The sequence below is a fragment of the Watersipora subatra genome, chromosome 5 (assembly GCF_963576615.1).
Source record: "Watersipora subatra chromosome 5, tzWatSuba1.1, whole genome shotgun sequence".
Classification (NCBI taxonomy): domain Eukaryota; kingdom Metazoa; phylum Bryozoa; class Gymnolaemata; order Cheilostomatida; family Watersiporidae; genus Watersipora; species Watersipora subatra.
In genome coordinates, this window is record NC_088712.1 from 48,490,228 (window position 1) to 48,513,507 (window position 23,280).

Below are 23,280 nucleotides of genomic sequence, written 5' to 3' on the forward strand. Positions count from 1 at the left end.
ACTGACATATACCATCCAATGAATTAATCAAACTCAATCTCGCGTAGCTTACTTGGTAAGATATTTGCCTGGCGAACGAGTGGTTCCGAAATCAAATCCAAAAATGAAACGTATATTTTATTCCTAAATTTTATTAGCTATAGCTGGACACACTAATCCTGCAGAAACTTTGAGATTTAAATATATAGATTAGCAGGCACAATGGCGTCCTTATTGAGGCAGTCAGCCAAATATATAAAAACAACAGTTTCTACCACTTTTGGACGTAATAAAAATCAGCTACAGTAAAGAGTATTAACTAAATGGATAAGCAGCTAACCAAAAGATTTCTAACTGCACATTTACCAAATTGTGATGGTTGTTTTGGTTTTATGACTCTCCCGCTCTGACTGCAAACGTCTGTTACATTGTTTGCGAGGCTTAAATAGTATTATTAGCTTGTAAGAAGCATTTCAGGCTGAAACAGTAAAAATCCAAAGCCCAGTGAAATTTCCTCTTCTTGAGAATAATGGAGTGGTTAAGTATATTAGGCGCAAGCTTGTGATTTCAGATTAAGAGCTTGGGAGTTGTTAGCTCCTCCTTCTTTAGCTGTGCAAGCATTTCTTCTAACTTGTTCCATAAGTAATGGACAAAGAGGCTTTTTGCACGATTGACTATGATGCTGTTTGGCCAGTTAGTAGAGAGTTTTACACAAATAACACAAAATTAAGCGAAATATGTGCCACACTTTTATGGCATTAGTTAGGGTTGTTAAGATATTGACATTTAAAAATACTCATTACAAACTAAATAATTGGCTCACTGAATTGTGTTTCAACAAACGAGATATAGCGAGTGGATTACAGCCTCACATGAACACTCATCTATGTATAAACAAATAAACTACATGTATTTATAGAAAAATGATGAACTTTCATTACCTATAGGTTATTGTATGTACTAATCCTGTTTGCTTGTTTTATTAATGCTGTGTGTAGTAGGGTACTAGATCAAACACACCACCTTAACGTAGCTACATGTAGATGTCTCTCAGGTTGCCAAAACGCGTTTCACATCAAGGCCCGAAACATTTGAAAAAGTTTGAAGGGAGGGTCTTTGCTGCCAATGCGACCTTTTCAGATACTGCTGGTACAAGTGGAGGGAATAGAAGGATGCAGTCTTTGCATTGACATTAGATTACCAGATTCAGAGAGTACATAAAGGGATATAATAAAGGCAGACTCTAGAACTAACCTCTGAAATATACTTACTAATCGAAGGATAGTTAAATCAGGGAGATGGGGGGGGGGGAAGGGGGGACTTGGAAAAGCTAAAAACTCTTCTGAACTCCAAAACTGTTTTGGAGATCCAAATAATTTTTTGCTAGTACCCACTGCTCGTCTACACTACTAATACCCACTGCCGGTACCAACAGCTAGTACCCACCACTAGTATTAGTAGCAGTACCTACTACTAGTACCCACTACTAGTACCCACTACTAGTACCTACTAAAGTACCTATAGCTAGTACCCACTACTAGCGCCCATAACTGATGCTATGGTCGTGGCGAGTAAAATTGTAAAGCGAAATGTAACCTTAATAATACAAGAGGTGGTGTGTAGGTGAAAATGTTGATGGAGATACACAGCCATTCTAGCTTTGGCTATTTGGTGTACAATTAAAATAATTTACATGTATATGTGCATATACAGTTTTTGTTTTAATGTTTTAGAACTTCAAAACATTATCTTTGTTCTTCATTTTTAACCTCTTCATTTTCTCTGATTTCTGTCTCTTCTGAAGCATTTTCATTTTCTCCTTTTTAATAATTGCTAGACGGTAATAATAGACTCAGAAGATTTGTAGAAAATAGCCAAAAGTGTCTCCTCACATTTTTTCTATACTTTCTAGTTTTAAGTCTAAGGAGAACATTACCTTCTTGTTTTTGTCACCTCTACTACCACCGCACCATTGAGGTTCATGACAATGAAACTAAAAGAAGAAGAAATTATTCATTTACGGTAGAACAGATCTATATGAAGGACAATTGCATCCATAGTTTACAAATTTACGAAAAAATGTTGTTTTCTTAAAATTACTTCAGATGCTAAGAAATATCTCTGCTATAGTTTTACTTAGAACCATTCAGTGATCTATAAATACTAATAATACATATACAGTAAAACTTTGACTTGTAATCACCTCAACAAACAAAATTTTCAACACAAAACACAAACTTCGAGTAAATAACATCAACTTTGTCTCATCATGCTATGTTATTTCTAACATACAGTACTGGATATTTTTTAAAACATTAACATTTTTTAAGTGCAAGTTTAAATCTAATAGAAGTTAAAAGTAAACTGTAAAAAAGCACATAAAGTAGGTAAATTTTAATTATATTTAATGTAACTCAAGGTAAGTCAAGGTAAGTTACATATGTATTTCTATCATCTACTCCTCTACGTAACCTAAACTTAGGTTAATGTCTCAAAGTCAAAATAACAACGAAAGCTGTTTTTATAGATTAATTTAGTTTTGACATGTAATTTAGGCTTTACAAGTTTTTTTTGAATATTTTCAATCTTGCATTTGTTATAATATTATAGATAGATATTAACTTTATTTACACTGATCAGTGGTGTTTAGAACAAATCAGACCTTGAGACGAAAACAAAAGTAGTAAAGTAAATTATGGGTATTGAAAAAAAAGTTCTTTTTACATAACGCTGTTCTATAATGCAAATTGACAAAATGTTGATGTCTGGTATAAAAAGTGTTTCGGCTTTTTTGGGTAAGTAGAAATGTAATGGGTAGTCAGGCAGATTGGAGACAAGATTAGAATATTTTAAACAGTAAATATTTAAAAACACATTTAGCTCCTCAGCATTAAAGATAATATAATATGTATTATATGTAAACAAACGTGATACGTACATTTAAATTAATCATTACCGCAGCTTGGGTCTAGAACCAATTAAACAATATGATGGACATATGGAGCAAATAACACTATGGATTAACTTCGTATGTTGAAGGTTAGACTGTGTGAGAAAATTTTCGGCTATTATAAAAGGCTGGGCAGGCGTTGATCCAAACAGTAAACTGCTGAGGACTATAAAGAAATTGAAAAAGTTCACTTTCCTCAAGTAGCCCTCGTGCAGGGCTCACAATATGATATGATAAATACTGACATGGGCTACGTTGCTTTTAAATATGATATAGCCAGGTAGAATTGCAAAGTGAACGATAGAGCAAGCAAGCAAGAAAATTGAATAGTCATTGTTGCCTCTATGCTGTGTTGTAGTCGCCTAATGGCCAACATAGCGCAAGAGGTCATGGTCAGCTACAACAACCAAGAAAGTATGTTTGACAAACTCGACAGCGGATTTGCTGCCAGCAGCAAACTCATGCCAGAAGAATCAAACCTGTAAGAGACTGCAACCAGAACGCTGTCACTCTTTAACATCTGACAATAGACGCTGGTGCTTGCAGGTGACAAGAGAAGGTTCAATGGCATCTCTTCAGTCTCTGTTACCAACTGATATCCTATTATGCAAGCTGTAGTCATATAATATGATTTGGTGGAGGTCAAATATCTGTTTATAGACAATTATTCATCATTATTTCTGTTTGTTGCATCCTAATGTTTCCTCTATGACATGTCATCTCTAGAGTAGTGTTTGCTGTGGCTCTACTTGCTCTTTATGACACCTCATGACGAGTGCTTGTTGCATGTTCATTGTACACTCTAACTGTGGCATGTCATGAAAAATTTCCCTGCTTTATTTATACCATAATGCACTAACATGACAAGGAAATAATGTGAATGCTGTCTTATTTGTTTATACTGCTTTCAACATTTTACAGACAGGTTAACACTTTGTAGACTAGTTTTGTATGTACAAGCATCTCTCCCGATCCTACACTGTATTATAAACTTTCCATCAACTGTGAAAGCACTTATAATAGCACAATCCCTTTTGAACCAAATACCATATTGAAGCTACAAGCGTGCAGAACTCAATGAAAACAGAAACCAAGTTGAGTAACTAGTTTTTTCCACTCTTTCAAAAAAGTTATGTTTTAGAGGTAACTAAGGAGACAACGATGGCAGTATATCGAGTCTGATCAAGTGTGTAGGTTTTCTATGAATGACAAAAAACAAATAAGTTTTATTGTAAAGCTCTTTTTGCCGAGGAAAACAAGTTTTCTGACTGCCTAGTTTTGATCTTTTATTTCCAAAAATCTCCTCCGGTGTGGTACTCTGTCAGCAGCCATTTTTTGTTTCTCGGTCAGTATGAAGTGCCTCAATCTCTAAAAACTGACAGGCCAATCAATTCCAAACTTCGGAATTGAGCTCGAAACGTGCTATGCAAATCTCGTAGTCCAACGTAAACCAGAAGTGTGGAAAGTACTCTGCAGTAAAATCAGGTGGGAAGACAACTCCCCAAATTATCTCAGGCTTCACAGCGCTCAAGTCGTTTCCTGCTAACAGAACCTCACCAGTGAGGCCCCCGTCCTGCTATACCAAAGCTTGAATTTCAAGGCTAAATCAGGAAGTTTTAGCATTCGTCACCTTCAATACCATTCATGTTCCTAACAGACAATTTTTTAGGTTTTTGCTAAGGGCATATATTGCAACCCCGACAGGTACAGTGCATTTATATTAAATTCCCCTAACTACAAAGATATGAATGAGCTCGTAGATTTTTGACGGTATTCATCATGATCTCATCCATCTGCACAATAAAAATCTCAAAGGATCTGCAAACGCACCAAACCTTAAAGATATACATAAGCCCACAGGCTAACTCAAACTATTTATCACTGCCCCGGAATGTGTTTAATCGATTATAGCAACTACATTGGTCTTTTTCATGTTCTTATAGCCAGAGTACCAACTTCATGGGAATATTCAGGTGGCAGTGATAAAACATTCTTACACAATTCACGTTACCATGAACTGAGGCTACTGAATGAACCTGCTCACACAAATACAATGAATTTTTATAGCTGTTATGAATGCAGGCATGATAGTCATAATCTCAGAGTACATGTATGTGAGTTCTCAATACTTATCTTAATAATAGTTTAGTATAATAATAGAAGGAAAGTTTGAGTAAGAAAAATTAGCTCTATGCCCATTCCTCATGTTAGATTTGGGAATTATAACGCATTCTACTGATTTGTCTACTCATGAACATTGGCTAATATATCAAACGAGTCATAATTGTATAATATAGTTCTATTTATATACACATATAACAACCTGCGAGGAGCATATTGATTTACAGCATTAGGAACTGAGTAAGATTTTCTATAACAAACTAAAGAGTATAAACTACTTTCCGAGCATTTATATACGAGTATATATACCTTTATACTTAAATATATTTAAGTATAAATATATTTGTTTTTATATATCTAAATGAACTTAGTACAAAGTAATTTCCCATTTATTTGATATAGACAGTGATCTATAGATGTAGCTAGCTATTATAGACAGTGATCCATAGAAGTAGCAAGCTATAGACAGTGATCTATAGACATAGCTAGCTATAGACAGTTATTTATAGGCAGATCTGGCAATAGACAGTGATCTATAGACATAGCTAGCTATAGACAGTGATCTATAAACATAACTAACTATAGACAATGATCTATAGATATAGCTAGCTAGAGAGAATGATCTATAGGCATGGCAAGCTATTGAGAATGATCTATAGGCATGGCAAGCTATTGAGATTGATCTATAGTCACAGAGCCATAGCAAGGTATAGACAGTGATCTATGGACATAACAAGCTATAGATATAAAGAGAGATACGCATGGCAAGCTATAAATATAGTGCACTATAAACAAAATCAACAAATCATGTATAGTACAAAATCCACATAAGAATCTTGAAACTATCGAAAACGTGAGACAAATATGACAAATCTTTGAGTATATATTCTCGGATAAAACATATCAACAGAACAAATTTTCCAATGTACAAATAGAAACACAGCAGAATCCACTGCGGTACACTTGCATACAGTAACAAATATATAGTGTTTTAGGCATAAGATATCTCTGAATATAAAAATATTACAAGACAATATTTCAACGTCTCAAATAGCTGCAGAACTGAAAAAATCTAATGGCTAACGTGACCTGCAGATTGCGTATGATTTGTCAAGAACACTAATGCTATACAAAGATGTAATATATTAGAATGAAAATACAAATAATATTATCTGTATAAAAACTACAAAGCAATGCTGTTTGCGCATTGATACAATAAATATATATTTATTTGCATGTGATGGGTACAGCTCACAGATAAGCAAGCATCTGGTCATTTGCCATTGAAAGCTGAGTTGTCCGCCCTGAGCTAGAATGAAAGTTCAAAACCGACTGTGAAAAAGATAATATTAAAAAACTGGATGTCCTCAATGTGGAGGCAAACCTGTATACTTTTTTCGAAATCCATGCAAGCCCTTCAAATACCACGAGTTCTCACAGCACCGCGGAGAAAGGAGGAAGAAGAGGGCGACAATGAATATTAGAAAGAAAGACATGGCAGCGAGGCATCGTACCAGCCTCGGCGTGAAACACCTTTTCCTGCAACAGCCAGTACACAAGTTTAGTATGCAGCCAAAACTCTACCTTATGTTAGGTTATTTTTCAACTATTTTCCAATTTTAAAACACGTCAACGATTTAACAAGTTAACATTCACTGTAATTAGATTGTAACAACCCATAGCAAAAACTGCTTTTCATGAGGGAAATTAGGTCTATATGCTTGTGATAAACATTATGATGCTATTAATCATTTTATATGTAACTATAAATAGTAATCCAACTGCGATCCGCTTGCCAAATTAATTCTTCATTAACTGTAAATTTGTAATGTGCAAAACAAAATACCTAACTCCTTCTCAGGAGGCAATTGCTTTAGCGTACACCCTTTTTAGTATCAAAGCCTTTAATAAAAAAAATTGGTACAGTAATTTCAAAAGATTTACACTAATCCTACGTGACTGTGGGATATTCTGCCAATGTTTGATGATTATTATGTAAATCATATAGCAATTGTCTAAAGATTAAAGATTGTCTGATTCAGAGACAGGCAGTTCAATGCCTGAGCACAGGCTACAACATTTACCTTGGCTTTGGTTTGTCAATTTGATCCGCAGCAGCATCGACATCTAGATCCGTCGCCAAAGCATCCGGTAGAATGGGTTTATCACCACCGAGGGGCAATCGCCTCCTTACAGTCATCTCCTCATCTGCGATGTCATCTACCAATTGGCCACCAAATAATTCTTCTGTTGAGCTATCTAAATCATGTGTGCTACCTTCTCTAGACCGTCTCTCCTCATTAGCATATCGCCAGCCAACTGCTTCTTCCTGTTGCTCTTCAACTCGAATCATCTCCTCATTATCCAGAGCCATCGCTAGCTCAGGATCTCCAGTTGACACCCTCAATTGATCAGACAGAGTTAGGGAATGGCAAGGAGAACTGGTACATGGCGCTGAGCTAAGACATGTTGGAGGAATGACAGACATATCAGTCGAATCACCAACATATGTCACCATTTCTTCTCCTGACATTGAACCGATCTTAGTTCGCTGGTGATCATCTGCATAGATTTCAGCTTGGTCTGAACTAGCAACACTCCCTTCCAGAAACAATTCACCTAGGTGAACGCGAGCTTCGGGTTGACCACTTTGCAAAGTCTGTACCTGACTGCTTGTGCCATTAAGGGAACCACTTGATTGGTTTGGACTATCAATATCCGACCTAAAACTGTCCATATGAGCCCTCCTGTTGAGTAATGGTCGTTGGTCAACTGCTTCCTCTGTTTGAGAGTTGTCACTGTCAGGCATAGATTCTATTGGAGCATTTTTACGCTTTCCTTTTTTTCTGTGTTTTTTGCTTTTTTTGCCTGGCTTGGGTACTGCCAGTTTTTCCTGATTGATAGCAAGAACCGTTGAAGGACAATCTTTGACTGTAGTTAGAGTATGATGGTTGCTGGACATTACCTGTTTATTGGAATCATCAACAGCCAAATCGGCAACAGAAGCAAAGTTCGATGGAGTTTCAGTCATGTCATAGAAAGAAGCAGGAGGTTGGTCTACATTACAAGACAATTCTAGATTTCTTATTGTTTCTGTGTTTTCTTCTTTCTCTTCCACCATTTGTTGGCCGGCTAGTGGTTGTTGACTAACCGTTTGAATACAATCTTCATTGCCATTAGGTTCAAATAGCTCTTCCTGACCTGAAGTCATAACATTCTCAACCTCTTCATTTGGTTTCATTCCTAAAGCTGCACCAGTCATATAATTTTCCAAAGAGACTGCATGAAGAGAAGACGCAGTTTGTACATTTGGCTGTTTGTCTGTATTCTGTTTTGAAATATTGACTGAATCTACTGTAAGCGATTTAATGTTGTCAGCGACCTTTTGATGTTCCGCAAACTCATCTGAAGAATAATGAGAACTGATATTACTCGAGGGAGTAGGAAAGCTTGTCATTGGCATACTAAGAGTGGGAGAAAACAATTGACATGACGAGTCAATTGGCATTGAATTTGGCAGTGATTGGGAGCTCATTCTTAGTTCCGAGTCAACAGAGGGATAATCTGACGGTGCCATTACGTTTGCCTGTTGTTGGGTATAGCACACAGACTCAGGGTTAGTAAATGCTGACTGGTTGGTAAACAAAACTTCTGTTTGTGATTGCCAATCTGGAAGAGACTCAGGGTTAGTAAATGAATCATCTGAAGGCTTTCCATGGCCTGGCTGTTGGAGGGTGTTAGCTACACCAACAGAATCAGTATGTTGCGATTGATCGGTTGTACAAGTACTACATGAAAGTTCAGGAACGTCTACTCGTTGCTTGCTGTTGTCTGTGAATTGTTTGATTAGGTAAGTAGCGGGTTGTTCTTGACTGCTTATACTGAGCTCTGTGTCACTTGAAATATCTGGATAGTTGGTTTGGGGCTCTAAAGTATCTATAGAAATTGGATGAGTGCAAATTGGATGTTCAGATGATTCTTCTACATAAGCTCGATTAGAATCAGGCATAAATGACAATTCAGTGTTTTCTAGCTGCTCAAGTTTGTTCATGCCATTTGTTCTGGTATCCTCCACTTCAGTTAGTTTCTTTTGAGCACTAAAAGGGAAAGATGGGACCAATTCTTTAACTGTAGATGAAACCTTATCCTCACTAGGTACTTGTTGTTCATCAATGCTGATACTTCTAACCAAACTGGTAACAAGAGTTGAATGTACTTCTGCGTCAGATTGCATTAAAGGTGACTCCGAAGTTTTGTCCAGATGCAAGTTCTCATTGTCTCGCTGCGATGTGACATCATTTTCAAATTCTTGTGGAACTCGCTGAGTGTCTCCTGCTGTCTGTAACTTGAAAACTATATATGGCTGTTCATCTGCCTCGGTCGTGTAATCTTCCAGAGACTCGGACTGCATACTAATTGGAAACTGTGTTGCCATTTCAAAGGGGTTCACTGGAGCCAACAACTTCTCCTCAAGGGCTGAAGCGTCTTTAGTGCACTCCTCGGTAGACGAACAAGGATCAGAGGCACCAGAAGCAGTATGCAAGCTTTTCTGAAGCAGATCATCATTGTCAAGAAACCTGTCACCTAATCTGTGAGATGGATAGTTAGCTTCTTGCAAGTGGTTATTTGTACTACTTTCAACATTGCTATCAGAAACAGTTGCGATATCTGGCTTCTGGAATGTGCTTGATAGCATAACTTGCTCCCCAAGTGCTGATTGTGTAGTTAGATCATCATCTATATGGAGAACTGCAGCATTGGGACAACCATCTAATAGAATTGTGCTGTTCATACACGTTAAGGAGCTGTTGACCAAAGCACTGTCAGAAGTTTGACTAGTATCTTCCTCAGAATGGATTTTTGGTGGTGGATGTCTGTTAGCCAATAAGTCTTTTAGGTTTGTATCCTCATCCTTTTGTTTAAAGTTGCCTTTATTGACAGAATTATTGCTGGCCAGTTGCTCAGAAGATTCCATTTGCTGAGATCCGTTAGTGTTAGGTGCAGACTGAATACCCCTGCTTTTGTTTTTTCTTTTCTTTCTGTTCCGTTTTCCTTTTTTGTTTAGTTGAATTGCAGCTGAGTTTTCTTGATTGGCAGTAGGATGATTTGGTGCCAATTTATCTGTTGTAGGTGGAATTTGATGGCTGCTAGAAACCTCATCTGATTCACTGTTAACATTCGCAACTATACCGGCAACAGTTAGTGAATGCAATTGTGTCTTTGAGTGAATTACATCAGTGTCATCAAGTTTATCCTCTGTAAGAGAACACTCCTGTTTTAGTATTCTCTCTTTAAACATGCTCTCCTCATTCATTTTTGGTTCTTTGTCCAAATCTTGCCGATCAATGGCATTGTCATCTGATTCTTTGTTGCACTGCATCACAATCTCATCTTCAACGATAACATCTGTAACTTCTCCCAATGACTGTAACCCTGAGGTCACTCTAGATTGTTCCTCAGCACTGCCCGTATAGTTTGTCAGAAAATCACTCTGCCCATCAATAGGAGATGAAGCTGCCATATCAATTGAATGTGCTAGGGATGTGGGCGTTTGAAGGCCAGAGGATACAATGACGTCGGTACATTCATTCGTGACAGGAAAACTACCAGCTTGGTTTGGAGCAGTAAAAACAGTCATCTGAGTTGGATCAACATTGGCAGGAAACTCGTCAGCCAACTTGTCACTTGTATGGGAAGCTCCCTGCATTTGGCTGTCCACAAAAACTGCTGCATTATTTTCTGGATCCTGAGAAGTGCTGTCTTTGGTGCCATACTCCATCAAAATAGATGGGTTAGTTGTGACAGTATCTGTATTTTCTAGAGTTGAGTCATCATGACCGCCATCTAAAGAGCTTGTGCTGTCCATATGCTTCAAGACATGGTGGTCCGGAACATTGTCAACAATAGTTGGTTGACCAGGTGAGCTTGTACCTTCATGGCTTGATGCGAGCGATTGCATATTAGCAAATGAGTCATTTAGGTCCTGAAAGGTGCTGTTTTTGGTGTCATACTCCATCAAAATAGATGGGTTAGTCGTGACAGTATCTGTATTGTCTGGAACTGTGTCATCATGCCCACCATCTAAAGAGCTTGTGCTGTCCATATGCTTCAAGACATCGTGGTCTGGAACATTGTCAACAATAGTTGGTTGACCAGGTGAACTTGTAGCTTTTAGACTTGATGTGAGCGATTGCGTATTAGCAAATGAGTCATTTACGTTGGTCTTTTCATCTTGCTTTGAGCTGCTCATAGTGACAGGAGTATTGATGGTTAGTTGCTCGGCTGATTCGGTTTGTTGAGATTCTGCAGAACTAGGTACAGACTGAACTTTAGTACTTTTGTTCTTATTCTTCCTTTTCTTTCTGTTACGTTTGCCATTTTTGCTTTGATGAGCCGCAATTAACTTTTCCTCGGGTGTAATGGAAGAGATTGAAGGCGATTCCTTTACTTTGGGTGAAGTATGATAATCGCCAGGTACTACCTCTTGACTGCGATTATCGCAGACATCTACAACCAAACCAGCCACTGGAGCTGAATGCAACTTGTTTTCATGTTGGACCAAAGGTGACCCATACGTTTCAACATCCTTAAAAGACTGCTGTGTCATCTCAATTTCATTAAACATTTTTTCATCCTTCATGATCGGTTGTTGGCTAAGTTCTTGTTGTACACGGCTACTTTCAACTGACTCCTTGTTTTGTGGAACTGCAACCTCCTTTTCATCTGATACTTGTGCCAGCTCAACATCATCCAATGAGAGTATATCTGAAGTCCCAACAGGTTGCTCATTTGTACCCTGCATGCATCTTCCCAAAGATTCTGCCGGCTCATCAATCCCACAAGGTGATGCCGTGTCAACAGGAGCTACTAACTCCGTAGGCTGTTCATCTGTAGAGGGTATCATGATTTCAGTACCTTCATTAGATAAAGGACAAGGGTCAAGTTGGTTTGGAGCAGTAGGTAAGCTTTTCTGAGTCCAACCAGCATGGCCAATTGGATAAAGAAGTTCTAGCAATTGGTCATTTGCAGCATCAGCATTGGCATCAGTTGTACTTTCTGGTTCTTGAGTGTCACTAGTTAGACTACAAACTGATTTATTAGTTAGCATGGTATCTAAATCAGATTGGCTAGGAGTGACCTTAGCTATACCATTAGGAAAACCATCTAGAGATCCTTCATTGCCCATGTTCGCAAAGGCACTGCCTACAGGTAAATGATCGGTAACAGCTAGTTGGTCTGTTGGCTCAGCATCTTCTTGAGGTCGGCTTTGTGTGAGATGTGTGCTCATCAACGACTCATCAATACTTGAGTTCTCAATTTCTTGGTCAGTTCTGTCAACACGGACAGGTCTATCGAGGTTCACTTGCTTGCAGGATTCGTCAGGCAGTAAATTGTCAGCACTTGATCGAGACTGAACTTCAGCGCTTTTCTTATTCTTCTTTTTCTTTCTGTTCCTTTTGCCTTTTTTGTTTGGTTGGACCACATTTGGTTTTTCCTGATCGGTAACAGGAATGGTTGAAGGTAATTCCTTGACTGAAGATGAAGCCCGACTACCATTAGAAGCTGTTTCCTGTTCCTTGCTGACACCCTCAACTAAACCAGGCATAGAGTGAGACTGTGTCTCAAATGGCACTTGAGCTGAGTTAACTGAAGAGGAATCTGCAGTGATAGATGAACAAATAATATCTGAAGACGAAGCATCAATTTTTGAAGTGACATTCAAAGGTTGTGGAGAAGTTAGTGTAGGAAGTGATGAAGTATCACCCACAGAAGGAATTACACTTTCTGTTTGCTCTGCTTGAATGTCTTGATACATATCTAAATGCGTTGATACCTGGTTATAGCTTTCACTATTATCATCCAACACCGATCGTTCGGTATCCATTGTAGAAAACCCACTCTCCATACTAGATTTGTGTGAACCAACTTTCGCTCCACCTAAAGTTAACTCAGAAACTAAATTGGCATCATATGCCTCTACAGGAAAAGACGATCTCTTATAAGCTTCTTTAAGTGTCAATTCTTCAGCATCAACAGGAACACTTTTTATCTCGTCTGCTTTGTCTTCAGCCTCTGGCACGAATAGAGAGTTGAGATATTGGAGTCTGGCACCAAGAGAGGCTAGCTTCTCTTCTGTATAGTTATGGGCAGCTGTAGAGCATACAGAACTGTAGTCCAGAAAAGATGCTTCCAAGCCGAGTAGCCTAAAAAGCAAAAACAATTTGTCTTACAAGTAATTCCGTACTGACCTTCTTCAGCAAGCCCAGCAGAAAACAAATCGTAGTGCACAGCTACCCTGCTAATGCGTGACTGGTACTATGCAGAGTATTAAGTAGCAGACTATGTTTATATAAACATCGACTATATAAATAATGAGCGGTTGACGTAATGAATAGGTATTCCTACAAGTTTCAAATAAGTCAGCTGTAGGAGTTTAACTTCTATGCAATTAGAAAACAATAGTTACGCACATCTATTATGCTGAAATGGACACGGATTGGGACAAAATGAATGAGAAAATTTGTATTGAGTTCATTCACAGATGAGACAAGCAAGTCATAGCTAGTGTTCAGTGAACTTCTGCCAGGCTCGAATCCTAAGCTTCAACTGTGAGTAGACAACCTTTTAATTTTAATAACGCGAACACCTATTCTATATCAGGATTCATGAGTGAACTGCGCTGCAAGTGCCATACTGCACAAGTGCCATACAGCGCAAGTATCGTACTGCGCTGCAAATGTCGTACTGCCCAAGTGTTGTACTGCGCAAGTGTTGTACTGCATAAGTGTCATACAGCGCAAGTATCGTACTGCGCAAGTGTCATACTGCACAAGTGTCATACTGCACAAGTATCGCACTGCGCAGGTGTTGTACTGCGCAGGTGTTGTACTGCGCAGGTGTTGTACTGCGCAAGTGTCATATTGTAAGTGTCATACTGCCGAAGTGTCGTACTGCATAAGTGTCGTACTGCCGAAGTGTCGTACTGCGTAAGTGTCGTACTGCGCAAATGTCGTATTACATAAGTGTCGTACTGCATAAGTGTCGTACTGAATAAGTGTAATACAGCATAGGTGTCGTACTGAATAAGTGTAATACAGCATAGGTGTCGTACTGCACAAGTGTCGTACTGCATAAGTGTCGCACTGAATAAGTGTAATACAGCATAGGTGTCGTACTGTACAAGTGTTGTACTGCATAAGTGTCGCACTGAACAAGTGTAATACAGCATAGGTGTCGTACTGCACAAGTGTCGTACTGCACAAGTGTCGTACTGAATAAGTGTAATACAGCATAGGTGTCGTACTGCATATGTTTCGTAGTGAACAAGTGTCGTACTGCGCAGGAAACTCATTCATAAACCAAAATACACCATAAATAAAATATATTGATGACTAGCCTATGATGCTAGACAACTCATCGGCATATGCTGAAACATATTGTTATGACTGCAATGCTATTTTTACAGCATTAACTAGCAAAAAAATAAGAAAACTCTTATTGAAAATCAATTCCATGGACACACCTCTCTTTGCATTGACTTAGCTCCTCAGGCTCTATCTCATTGGCATGTTTCACAAGAACACCCTCCAATTCTTGGCAGGCAGAGTTCCACTTGTGCCAGTAAATGAGTGTATATGAAAGCTCTGTGACTTTCTTTCCAATGCTATATGATGACATGAGAAGAAAACTTTACTAGCAATCAGTGAATAATAGATAGAATGATAAGGTCTGAGAAAAGCGCATAATGACGGCTGGAAGCCAAGGAAAAGGCAAACACTGAAACTGCCGGACATCAGAGACGCGATAAGTTAGGAAACTACAGCTCAATAATGTTTATTTTTCAGACAGAGCTAAATAAGTCACGAGTCCTACTCGCACAGAACATGTTGGCAGATAGACAACTGACTAAGATAACTAAAAGAGTCGAACTGAAGAAAATTATGAGGATTTATCTACTCAGCAACAAGAAAGACATTTACCCAGCTACTCGACTACCAATTAACCGACTACCCACTCGCTTGATTTGACTATCTGCCAACTTCGCTATCCACCAATCACCCTTCCAGTCGACTATCCACCTACTCAAATAACCAATCATTTTACGCACTCATTTGACTATCTGCCGACTCACTATCCACCAATCACCCTTCCACTCGACTATCCGCCTACTCAAATAACCAATCATTTTATCCACTCATTTGACTATCTGCCGACTCACTATCCACCAATCATCCTTACACTCGACTATCCACCTACTCAAATAACCAATCATTTTACGCACTCATTTGACTATCTGCCGACTCACTATCCACCAATCACCCTTACACTTGACTATCCGCCTACTCAAATAACCAATCATTTTACCCACTCATTTGACTATCTGCCGACTCACTATCCACCAATCACCCTTCCACTCGACTATCCGCCTACTCAAATAACCAATCATTTTACCCACTCATTTGACTATCTGCCGACTCACTATCCACCAATCACCCTTTCACTCGACTATCCGCCTACTCTAATAACCAATCATTTTACCCACTCATTTGACTATCTGCTCACTAAACCAACCAATCGGCTAACAGCAAGCTAGAGCACCCACCTGAGACCCGTAGACTTGATGCTCGCGTTCAGTCCATCCAACTGCTGCTTGAACTCAACCATTTTTATCTTTCTGTTTTCCGACTCAAATACGATGATGGTGTCTGAGATTTGCTGCAGTTTCAAGTTCTGTGACTGCAGATTCATTTTTAATGTCTGCAACAAGAAATGATCACAAATATGCAGACACAACCACTCAGGTGAAGCTGCAACACAGAGAGGACTTCACTTAAAATCTATTATGTATAATGGAAACCCTTTGCTAGGTGCCAACAAACTCACATGTAAATATACATACACACACAAATGAATATACATACAAACATATTTCTGTATGGATATGTGTATCTGTAATCGACGACTCCCTGTATAGGTACACCATACATATGTTGTACCTATACAGGGAGTCCTTGACTTACAACATTGATAAGTTCTTAAGGCGTCGCGTAACTCGAATTTCAGTTTAAGTCAAAACATCATAGGTGTATTACTCTATATGTACTAGTACACAGTTGTACTATAATAAAATGTAACGAATAATACGAAAAAGCGCTTTATTAGAAAAATAGAAAATGATTCCTTACAACATGAATTTATGCAAGGTTTAATAAGATGGTGTACAGAACCAAAATGGTGTACAGAACCAAATTGGTATACCACTGAAACCGAAAAGACATCGCTGAAACTTAATGACACAACAAAACATAATTACTTTGTTTACAATGCAGATGAGGTAAATGAAACAATGTCCAATATAATTTTTTTATTTTCATCGGGCAGGTTTGTAACCTTGAAACAGCGTAAATCAGGACTGTCGTAACTCGAGGACCTCCTGTATACATACACACATACCTATGCCTATAGACGTATAGGTTGACTGGTGTCTCATATAATTTAGAATTAAGTCCACCTTCTCATAATCAGCTTAGTTAAATAGATAGCATAAAATATTTCTTTACGTACCTGTAGAGATCGGAAATGACGTTCAAGATGCCCGACATCACTAAACTCTCCCATGGTAAGCTGCTCCTCACACTGCTTCACTAACTTTTTGCCAGACAGAATATCATGATAGATACTGCACAGGGTTGAGCTCTGTTGAATCCTTTCCGTGGCAACCTGAAATAAAATACAACTTGATGAAAGCAAAGACACAACCGAGTAATTGGTTGTGTCAGAGAGCTGGCATTTATCGATTGGCTGCGTGAAGAAAATAATCTTGTCAGATCTGGCAACATTTTAAATTGATGACAACAGTAAAGTATGGCTGCCTCTGTCACTAAACAATGATATAGGATGACACTAACAGTCTAAGCGACTCATTAACTGAGTAACAACATTTGAAACCGAAACTAACATTTGAAACTGAAACTAACATCTGAAACTGAAACAACGAAGTAAAACTATTTTTTGAAACTAGCATATGAAACAAACTAGAAAGTTACTCACTGGTTCTAAAGACTGCCATTTATGAATGAGGTCGAGCACCTGTCGCGTGTCATCATCAGTGAGATTATCCATACCCTGCTTAGCCCCCAAAGTTTGTTGAATAGACTACAACAAGAATAGCTTTAATATAAACACAGACCACACAAGAGAACTTTCATGTAGAAAAAGACCACCCGAAGAGCTTCGCTGCAGAGTAGTGCCGTACGTGAGAGCTTTACTAAAGCTAAGCACCGCAGGTGGGAGAGCATTTGGAGTCAGTGTCTCTTCATGTACTTTCAGTTCAATCACTGGGCACATAACTGCAACCCTAGTCATAATACCAACAAAACATTAAATGCGAACTAAATTTTATGTTTTATAGCAAGTAAAATCTCAGTAGGATAAGAGGGTCACAATCAGGTCATGCCTCACCGTATAAGTTTAATCGCTTCAGAAATTTTTTTGTAGAATCCTAATTTTGGTCTCACGGACACGCTGCCATGAAAGTTGCTGCTGTATAGCCAAGCGCTGCCCACTATTCTTTGAGCCTTAGGGCTATGAAGTTCTTATTCAGGAAGATAGTTCTATATTTTTTATAATCTTTAATACAATATTTTTATGTCAGTTATTGTGATTCTGTTTTCACTCTTGCTAACAACATCTCGTATTATAAAAGACATTAAAAATATGACAATACAAGTTGCAGTTTTACAGTTGCTGTAACAAATTCAGTTCAGTATATCCAGCGCTGCTTCATAAGGATATTCCATTTGACTGATTGGATAAACTTTTTAAACCGTGACCATGTCTTCCATCTGACACGTAGCAGCAAGTTGCTGTGTATTTGAATAAACCAAAACTTAAGATAGTACTTTAAAGCAGACACGTGTGGCAGGATGTCAGGAATGCGTGTGTGTGTGTATGGTAAATGAAAATATGTCAAAGGCCACTGCATCCCAGCTGGTGATCAGCAAAAACTAAAATGGCTTTAATCCTTTCAATGCCATAGACGCATTTATGCGTTTTTTATGGTCGACTGCCGTAGACGCATTTTTGCGATTTTCCAAGCAATTGTGGAGTAACTTAATTTATTATTTGTTGACAACATAACCAACGATCTTTAGGACTTTTATGGTATTGACAGTGTTGTCCGAAGATTTCTCTATAAAATTAATCTAAAATAACAAAGCAATTTTAAATTTTTGTTTGGGAATTCCCAACGTAAAAATGAACATTTTTTTGTGTAAGTTTTGTAAGTACCTCCCGACTTAGAAAACAGATAATTACTTATGTTGATGAAATTATAGCCAATTAAGATTTAGATTTTTGTGGTTCTACAGATAATTTAAGTAACAGCACTGACTCTGATGAAAGTAATAGTTTTGTAAGAGTAAGTAACATTCTAGAGGATCGTGTTAGCTTCGTAGCGATCATAACTTTGGCAATGCACAATGTATAGATACATTAAATTTTTGGCATAGCCCTATTTGTTATTAGGTTAGCAAAAATATATATCACAAAAGTGTTCTAGATAGAGTTTAAAGTTGAAAAATTGTATCCATATCATGAAGCAAAATTGGCAATTTTTGGTAAAATGGCTGGCAGTAGGCCGATAGCTAAATTTGTGCATGAATGGCAGTGAAAGGGTTAAACAAAGGGTAATCATGATAGTCGTAGCACAATGCTGGGATTGTATGAAACTTTGCTGAGAGCTTAGTCCTTTGCACATGGGTTACGCTTATGTCTAAACCAATCTGTGCTTATGCCAATCATTAATACATTCTCTCGATGTTTACTATTTCTAAATCAGAATATTAATACTGACAGCAGTAGTACTGATGCACTGACACTGCTGTCAGCACTGCCAATAGTACTGGCACACTGACTGATGCATGATTGAGCTCTGTATAATAAGAAATACTTGCATTTTGGTTTTAATTGGAGTTATCTACCCACATGAGCAAACAAAAAATTATTTAAACTCGGTGCTGTAATCAGCCCAAAAGCAATTTAATTATATAACTATAGTTATGTTATGTAGTACAAGTTTAAAAGATCACTAACCAACCAAGACTTTTTTAATCGCGAGCTTTAAAACCTAGTAAATATTTGCAAAAACAAGAATGCAAGATGGAGCTAAGCAAACCTTGCAACAGTAGACAACTCTGTGCTGCTATTTGAAACGCTGATGGGCTCCCTGACTCAACATGTATTGGGCTAACATATATCATTGACATTCGCTAAGTGCAACACAAAAAGCAATTTAGTAAAATTGTTAGTGATTGTCCTTTGCACATGGTGAAATTACGAATAAGAAAAGTTGGCAAAATGACCCAGTTAAATAGATGACCCAGTTAAATAGATGACCCAGTTAAATAGATGACACAGTTAAATAGATGACACAGCTGAATCGAGGACCAAATTAGATAAATGCCCCAATGAAATGCTTTTACCAAATCAAATTTTGTTAAATCAAATTACAGCACCTGCTCATTGCCGAGGAGCTCAAATTAAAAGCAGCAAAACTGGACTCACCTGAGAATGCAACTTCTAAAACACCAGCTAATAGTGATATTGCATATCTCTAGTAGGCCTACTCCCAAATGATTAAAAAAGTTTTACAAAATCATAATAACTACTTAAAATACACATATATAAATTGATGTCTATTGCATTTACAGTTCAACTGTATTTAAAACAACTCAGGATGTCCTTGGCAATATATGCAACGGTTTTTAAAGATTTCTGTACACAAACGAATGATGAATTGACTAACAATGACCTCTAAACGCAATCAGATGTAGCTATAACCTCAGCACATGCTAGCCATTCTATTGTTATTTTATGAAATACTATTTTTGAATGGTATGGCAATAGTTGAATAGCAACTCAGTATTGTTACATGTATCTAAACTAGGAGCTGGCATACACGAGAAGTTTTCACTTTTTTCCCTTATATATATTAATGCATTCATCATGATCCAACTCCTTAATAAAATACCTGCAGACATTTGATGTTAGTCTGGCATGTGGCTTGCCATTCCATATACTTTTGCGGATCAAGGTAGATGCCGCACTGCACGACATCTTTGTGAGGTTTGTTGAGTGCCGATTTGGCCCGCGAGAGCTGATCAGACGACTCTGTTAGTACATGGTGTAGCTCCTCTATATCCGAGTCTTCTGAGTCACTCTCTGGACGGGCAGCCATAGCAGACCCACCAACCTGTGCAGTAAAAACAATGCTACATGATTAAATATTACCCCATTAGCAGCGAGTGATGAAAAGTGAGACATTCTTGTCATAGTAGTGGTGAGTACCTGATACGTATGTCATGTGTTATAGGCGCTACCATAGTTAAGGCTCTAGAGACCATTTATATGTACAAGATACACAAGGGGTGGATATCATGTGATATGCACAGGATATACAAGGGGTGAATATCATATGATAGGCACAGGATACAAAAGGAGTGGATATCTTGTGATATGTACAAGGGTGAGCATCCTTACATGAGTTCTCTGAGCCCGAGTGCTCACTTCTACTGAAGGTGTGTCAATATTTGCTTCAAGCTCATCGTCCCACTGGAGGACACTGTCATCGAGCTTAGGTTCTAGGTCTACATCAAGATCTGGCTCTGTACCAGTGCTGTATGGAGGGTCCTGTGGTGAGAAAACACTTAATTGGAGGATGACGCACCTCATAACTAAGGATCATTCTTGGCCATCAAAGTGTCACATATTTTAAAATGATATACCAAAGAACATGGAGATACCACTAGAAACAGATGACTTGTGCAATATGAGGTGTCACAGGTAGGTTCTGTTCACTCATATACTGCTGCAGGAGGCAAGCTGAGTCATCTTTATAGCAGCAAGATACCAATATAGCTGGTTGAACAGGTGAGCTCTCGGTGAAAGTGAACAAAAATCATAGCTCGACCTCTACTTGAGTTGCATGACTACTAACTATATCAGACTCGTGGGGGTAGGGAGATGGCGCGATACAACACAACATGCCTTATAAATTCTTTTCTATCAAAATCTACAGCTAAGTTTACTTAGAAAAATGAAAACGTTTCCAACGCCATTTTTGGTAAAGCATATCTAGGCGTAGTTACCCCACGGGGCCCCTTTCGTTATAAGAAGGACCAGGTGCAACACATGCATTAGTGACAAGATAGACTACACATTCGCATGCTTTGGGTTTATGAAAACTCTTCATGCATCCTCTACTATAGCGGTGCTCATGAACCTTAGCCTAGAGGCAAGAAAACCCTAGCCCTAAAGTCAAGCAAACTCTAGCCTAGAGTCAAGCAAACTTTAGCCTAGAGTCAAGCAAACTTTAGCCCGAGAGTCAAGCAAACCCTAGTCCTAGAGTCAAGCAAACCCTAGCTCTAGAGTCAAGCTAACCCTAGCCCTGGAGTTAAGCAAATGCTAGCCCTAGAGTCACGCAAACCCTAGCCCTAGAATCAAGCAAACCCTAGCCCTGGAGAAAGCCTCAACATAGAGATAAAATGTTAGTAGATGCATGTTAGTTCCCCTGATGCATTATGTTATGAAGATAGTGAAGAAACATTAGCCTTGACATGAATTGGCTAGCGAGAGTAAGTTTCCATATTCTATGCTACATTTTGAGACTATCGATTAGGGGTGATAGGTGCTAACGTTGTGTGAATGGCAAAATTGAGAGACAAGTGAAGCAATGACCTAGTTAATGCTTATCTTGACCCGATTGCAGCTCTAGAACTAAATATATAGCGGGACAGTTGAAGATTACCTTGCATGTCAAATGTGGAGCATTCTTTGCCTGCAGGGAAACCAAACACATTCCATATAACTCATTGCTAGATTATAATTTAGCCACATTTCAGCAGCGAACCAATAAATCTACATAGAGCAGTAAGAACAGCACGGCACACACCTGCTGACAACTAGAGCTTACCTGGTAGTAATCCCAGTTGGAGCCTTCCGAGAGACCAGCAGGATTCTCAGCGTCCTCATTGTCAGTGCTAATAACGTCAGACACTTCTCCATCATCTGTTGAGATCATGGGAGAAGCGGGTGGCGATAGCTGATTGGGCGAGAATGACCCGGCTGCAGGAAATGTTGGTGATGTGGCTGGAGACTCTGCTCTCTGATACACAAATTAAAAAAAATGATGGAACACACAGACTGAGAGTGAATGATGCAAGACATAGACCTTTTACAAAACATGACCGTACAACTTGATACAATAGATCAATAACACTAGACATATTAGAATAATACTACTTATATCTATGATAGCCAAACCAGACAGCTAATCGACCAGCTTAAAGGACCAGGCGTCACTTCTTCCAGGCCCTATAATAAAATGAAAGCTACGTAAGTCACTTGCTGTGTTTTTAAACGATAGCTAAGAGTCGCCCTTCCTTTCCGTGTTATTTCCAGCGTATAATAAATTGTTAAAACAAACCTGTTGCGATGGGTTGTCATGACAATTCAACTGCAACAAAAGATAACTTACAGGTTTCGGCGATCCAAGGAGAGTCTTTTGTTTTGTTCGCTTTTTCTTTCGGAGGGTGCTGGATCTGCTAGATTGTTCTGGAAACCGGTTGCCTCTGTTGTCAGCAGTAGCAGCACTTCTTACAGTATCTGCGCTTGACTCCCTATCAATCTAAAACACACAAAGTATAGATTTGTAGAATTGTGCTTGTTACTGTATGCTACACGAACGGTTTAAAGTACTACTTGAGTGATATTACTTGATAGATGAGAAGAGGACCTAGAGTTATCCAACTATTTAAGAATACTAATTTAACTGCAAATAGTGTAACTGTCCAAATAGACCCATTCTTCACTCTCACTCATCGACTTAATCGGTTTCAACTTTTTCCGTATGCAATTTTTTTAGCAGGGACGTAATTTATTTTTAGAAACTTTTCCTTTGGACATGGGCTGACCTGTTTTACCATAATTTCTAAAGTATTAATCAAATTGCTACGATATGAAAATGAGAGTTATCAGTACATTTTCTGCTACAAAATGGACTAGTTTTAGCAAGAGAAAAATAATGGTAAAAACATTTTTATATTTAAAATTTGAGATTAAAAAATATACCTCTCCATGAAATTTTTCTCTCCACTCAACTTTCCGTGTGAACATTAGCTACAACAAAATCACAGTCCCCATCCGAACCATTCGATTTACTGCGATTTTTA

General features: G+C 38.4%; 2 protein-coding genes across 2 annotated transcripts; both read right to left on the bottom strand.

Annotated features, from left to right (window-relative positions):
- Nucleotides 1-5,500: 5,500 nt before the first annotated feature.
- LOC137396229 (uncharacterized) lies at nucleotides 5,501-11,026 on the bottom strand. Its single transcript, XM_068082414.1, has 2 exons — nucleotides 7,135-11,026; nucleotides 5,501-6,589 (listed from the first exon to the last, which is right to left on the bottom strand). Exons 1-2 carry the CDS (start codon nucleotides 11,007-11,009, stop codon nucleotides 6,418-6,420), a joined length of 4,047 nt encoding a protein of 1,348 aa, XP_067938515.1. The 5' UTR covers nucleotides 11,010-11,026; the 3' UTR covers nucleotides 5,501-6,417.
- A 28-nt stretch (nucleotides 11,027-11,054) lies between these two features.
- On the bottom strand, nucleotides 11,055-22,706 carry LOC137397432 (uncharacterized; the record flags this gene model as incomplete). The annotated part of the gene is made up of 9 exons (XM_068083721.1): nucleotides 22,587-22,706; nucleotides 22,000-22,214; nucleotides 20,573-20,756; nucleotides 20,082-20,270; nucleotides 17,102-17,206; nucleotides 16,616-16,771; nucleotides 15,654-15,808; nucleotides 14,574-14,714; nucleotides 11,055-13,254 (listed from the first exon to the last, which is right to left on the bottom strand). Coding segments are annotated over exons 2-9 (3,261 nt in total), but the record flags the coding sequence as incomplete, so codon positions are not given.
- Between the last annotated feature and the right edge of the window lie 574 nt (nucleotides 22,707-23,280).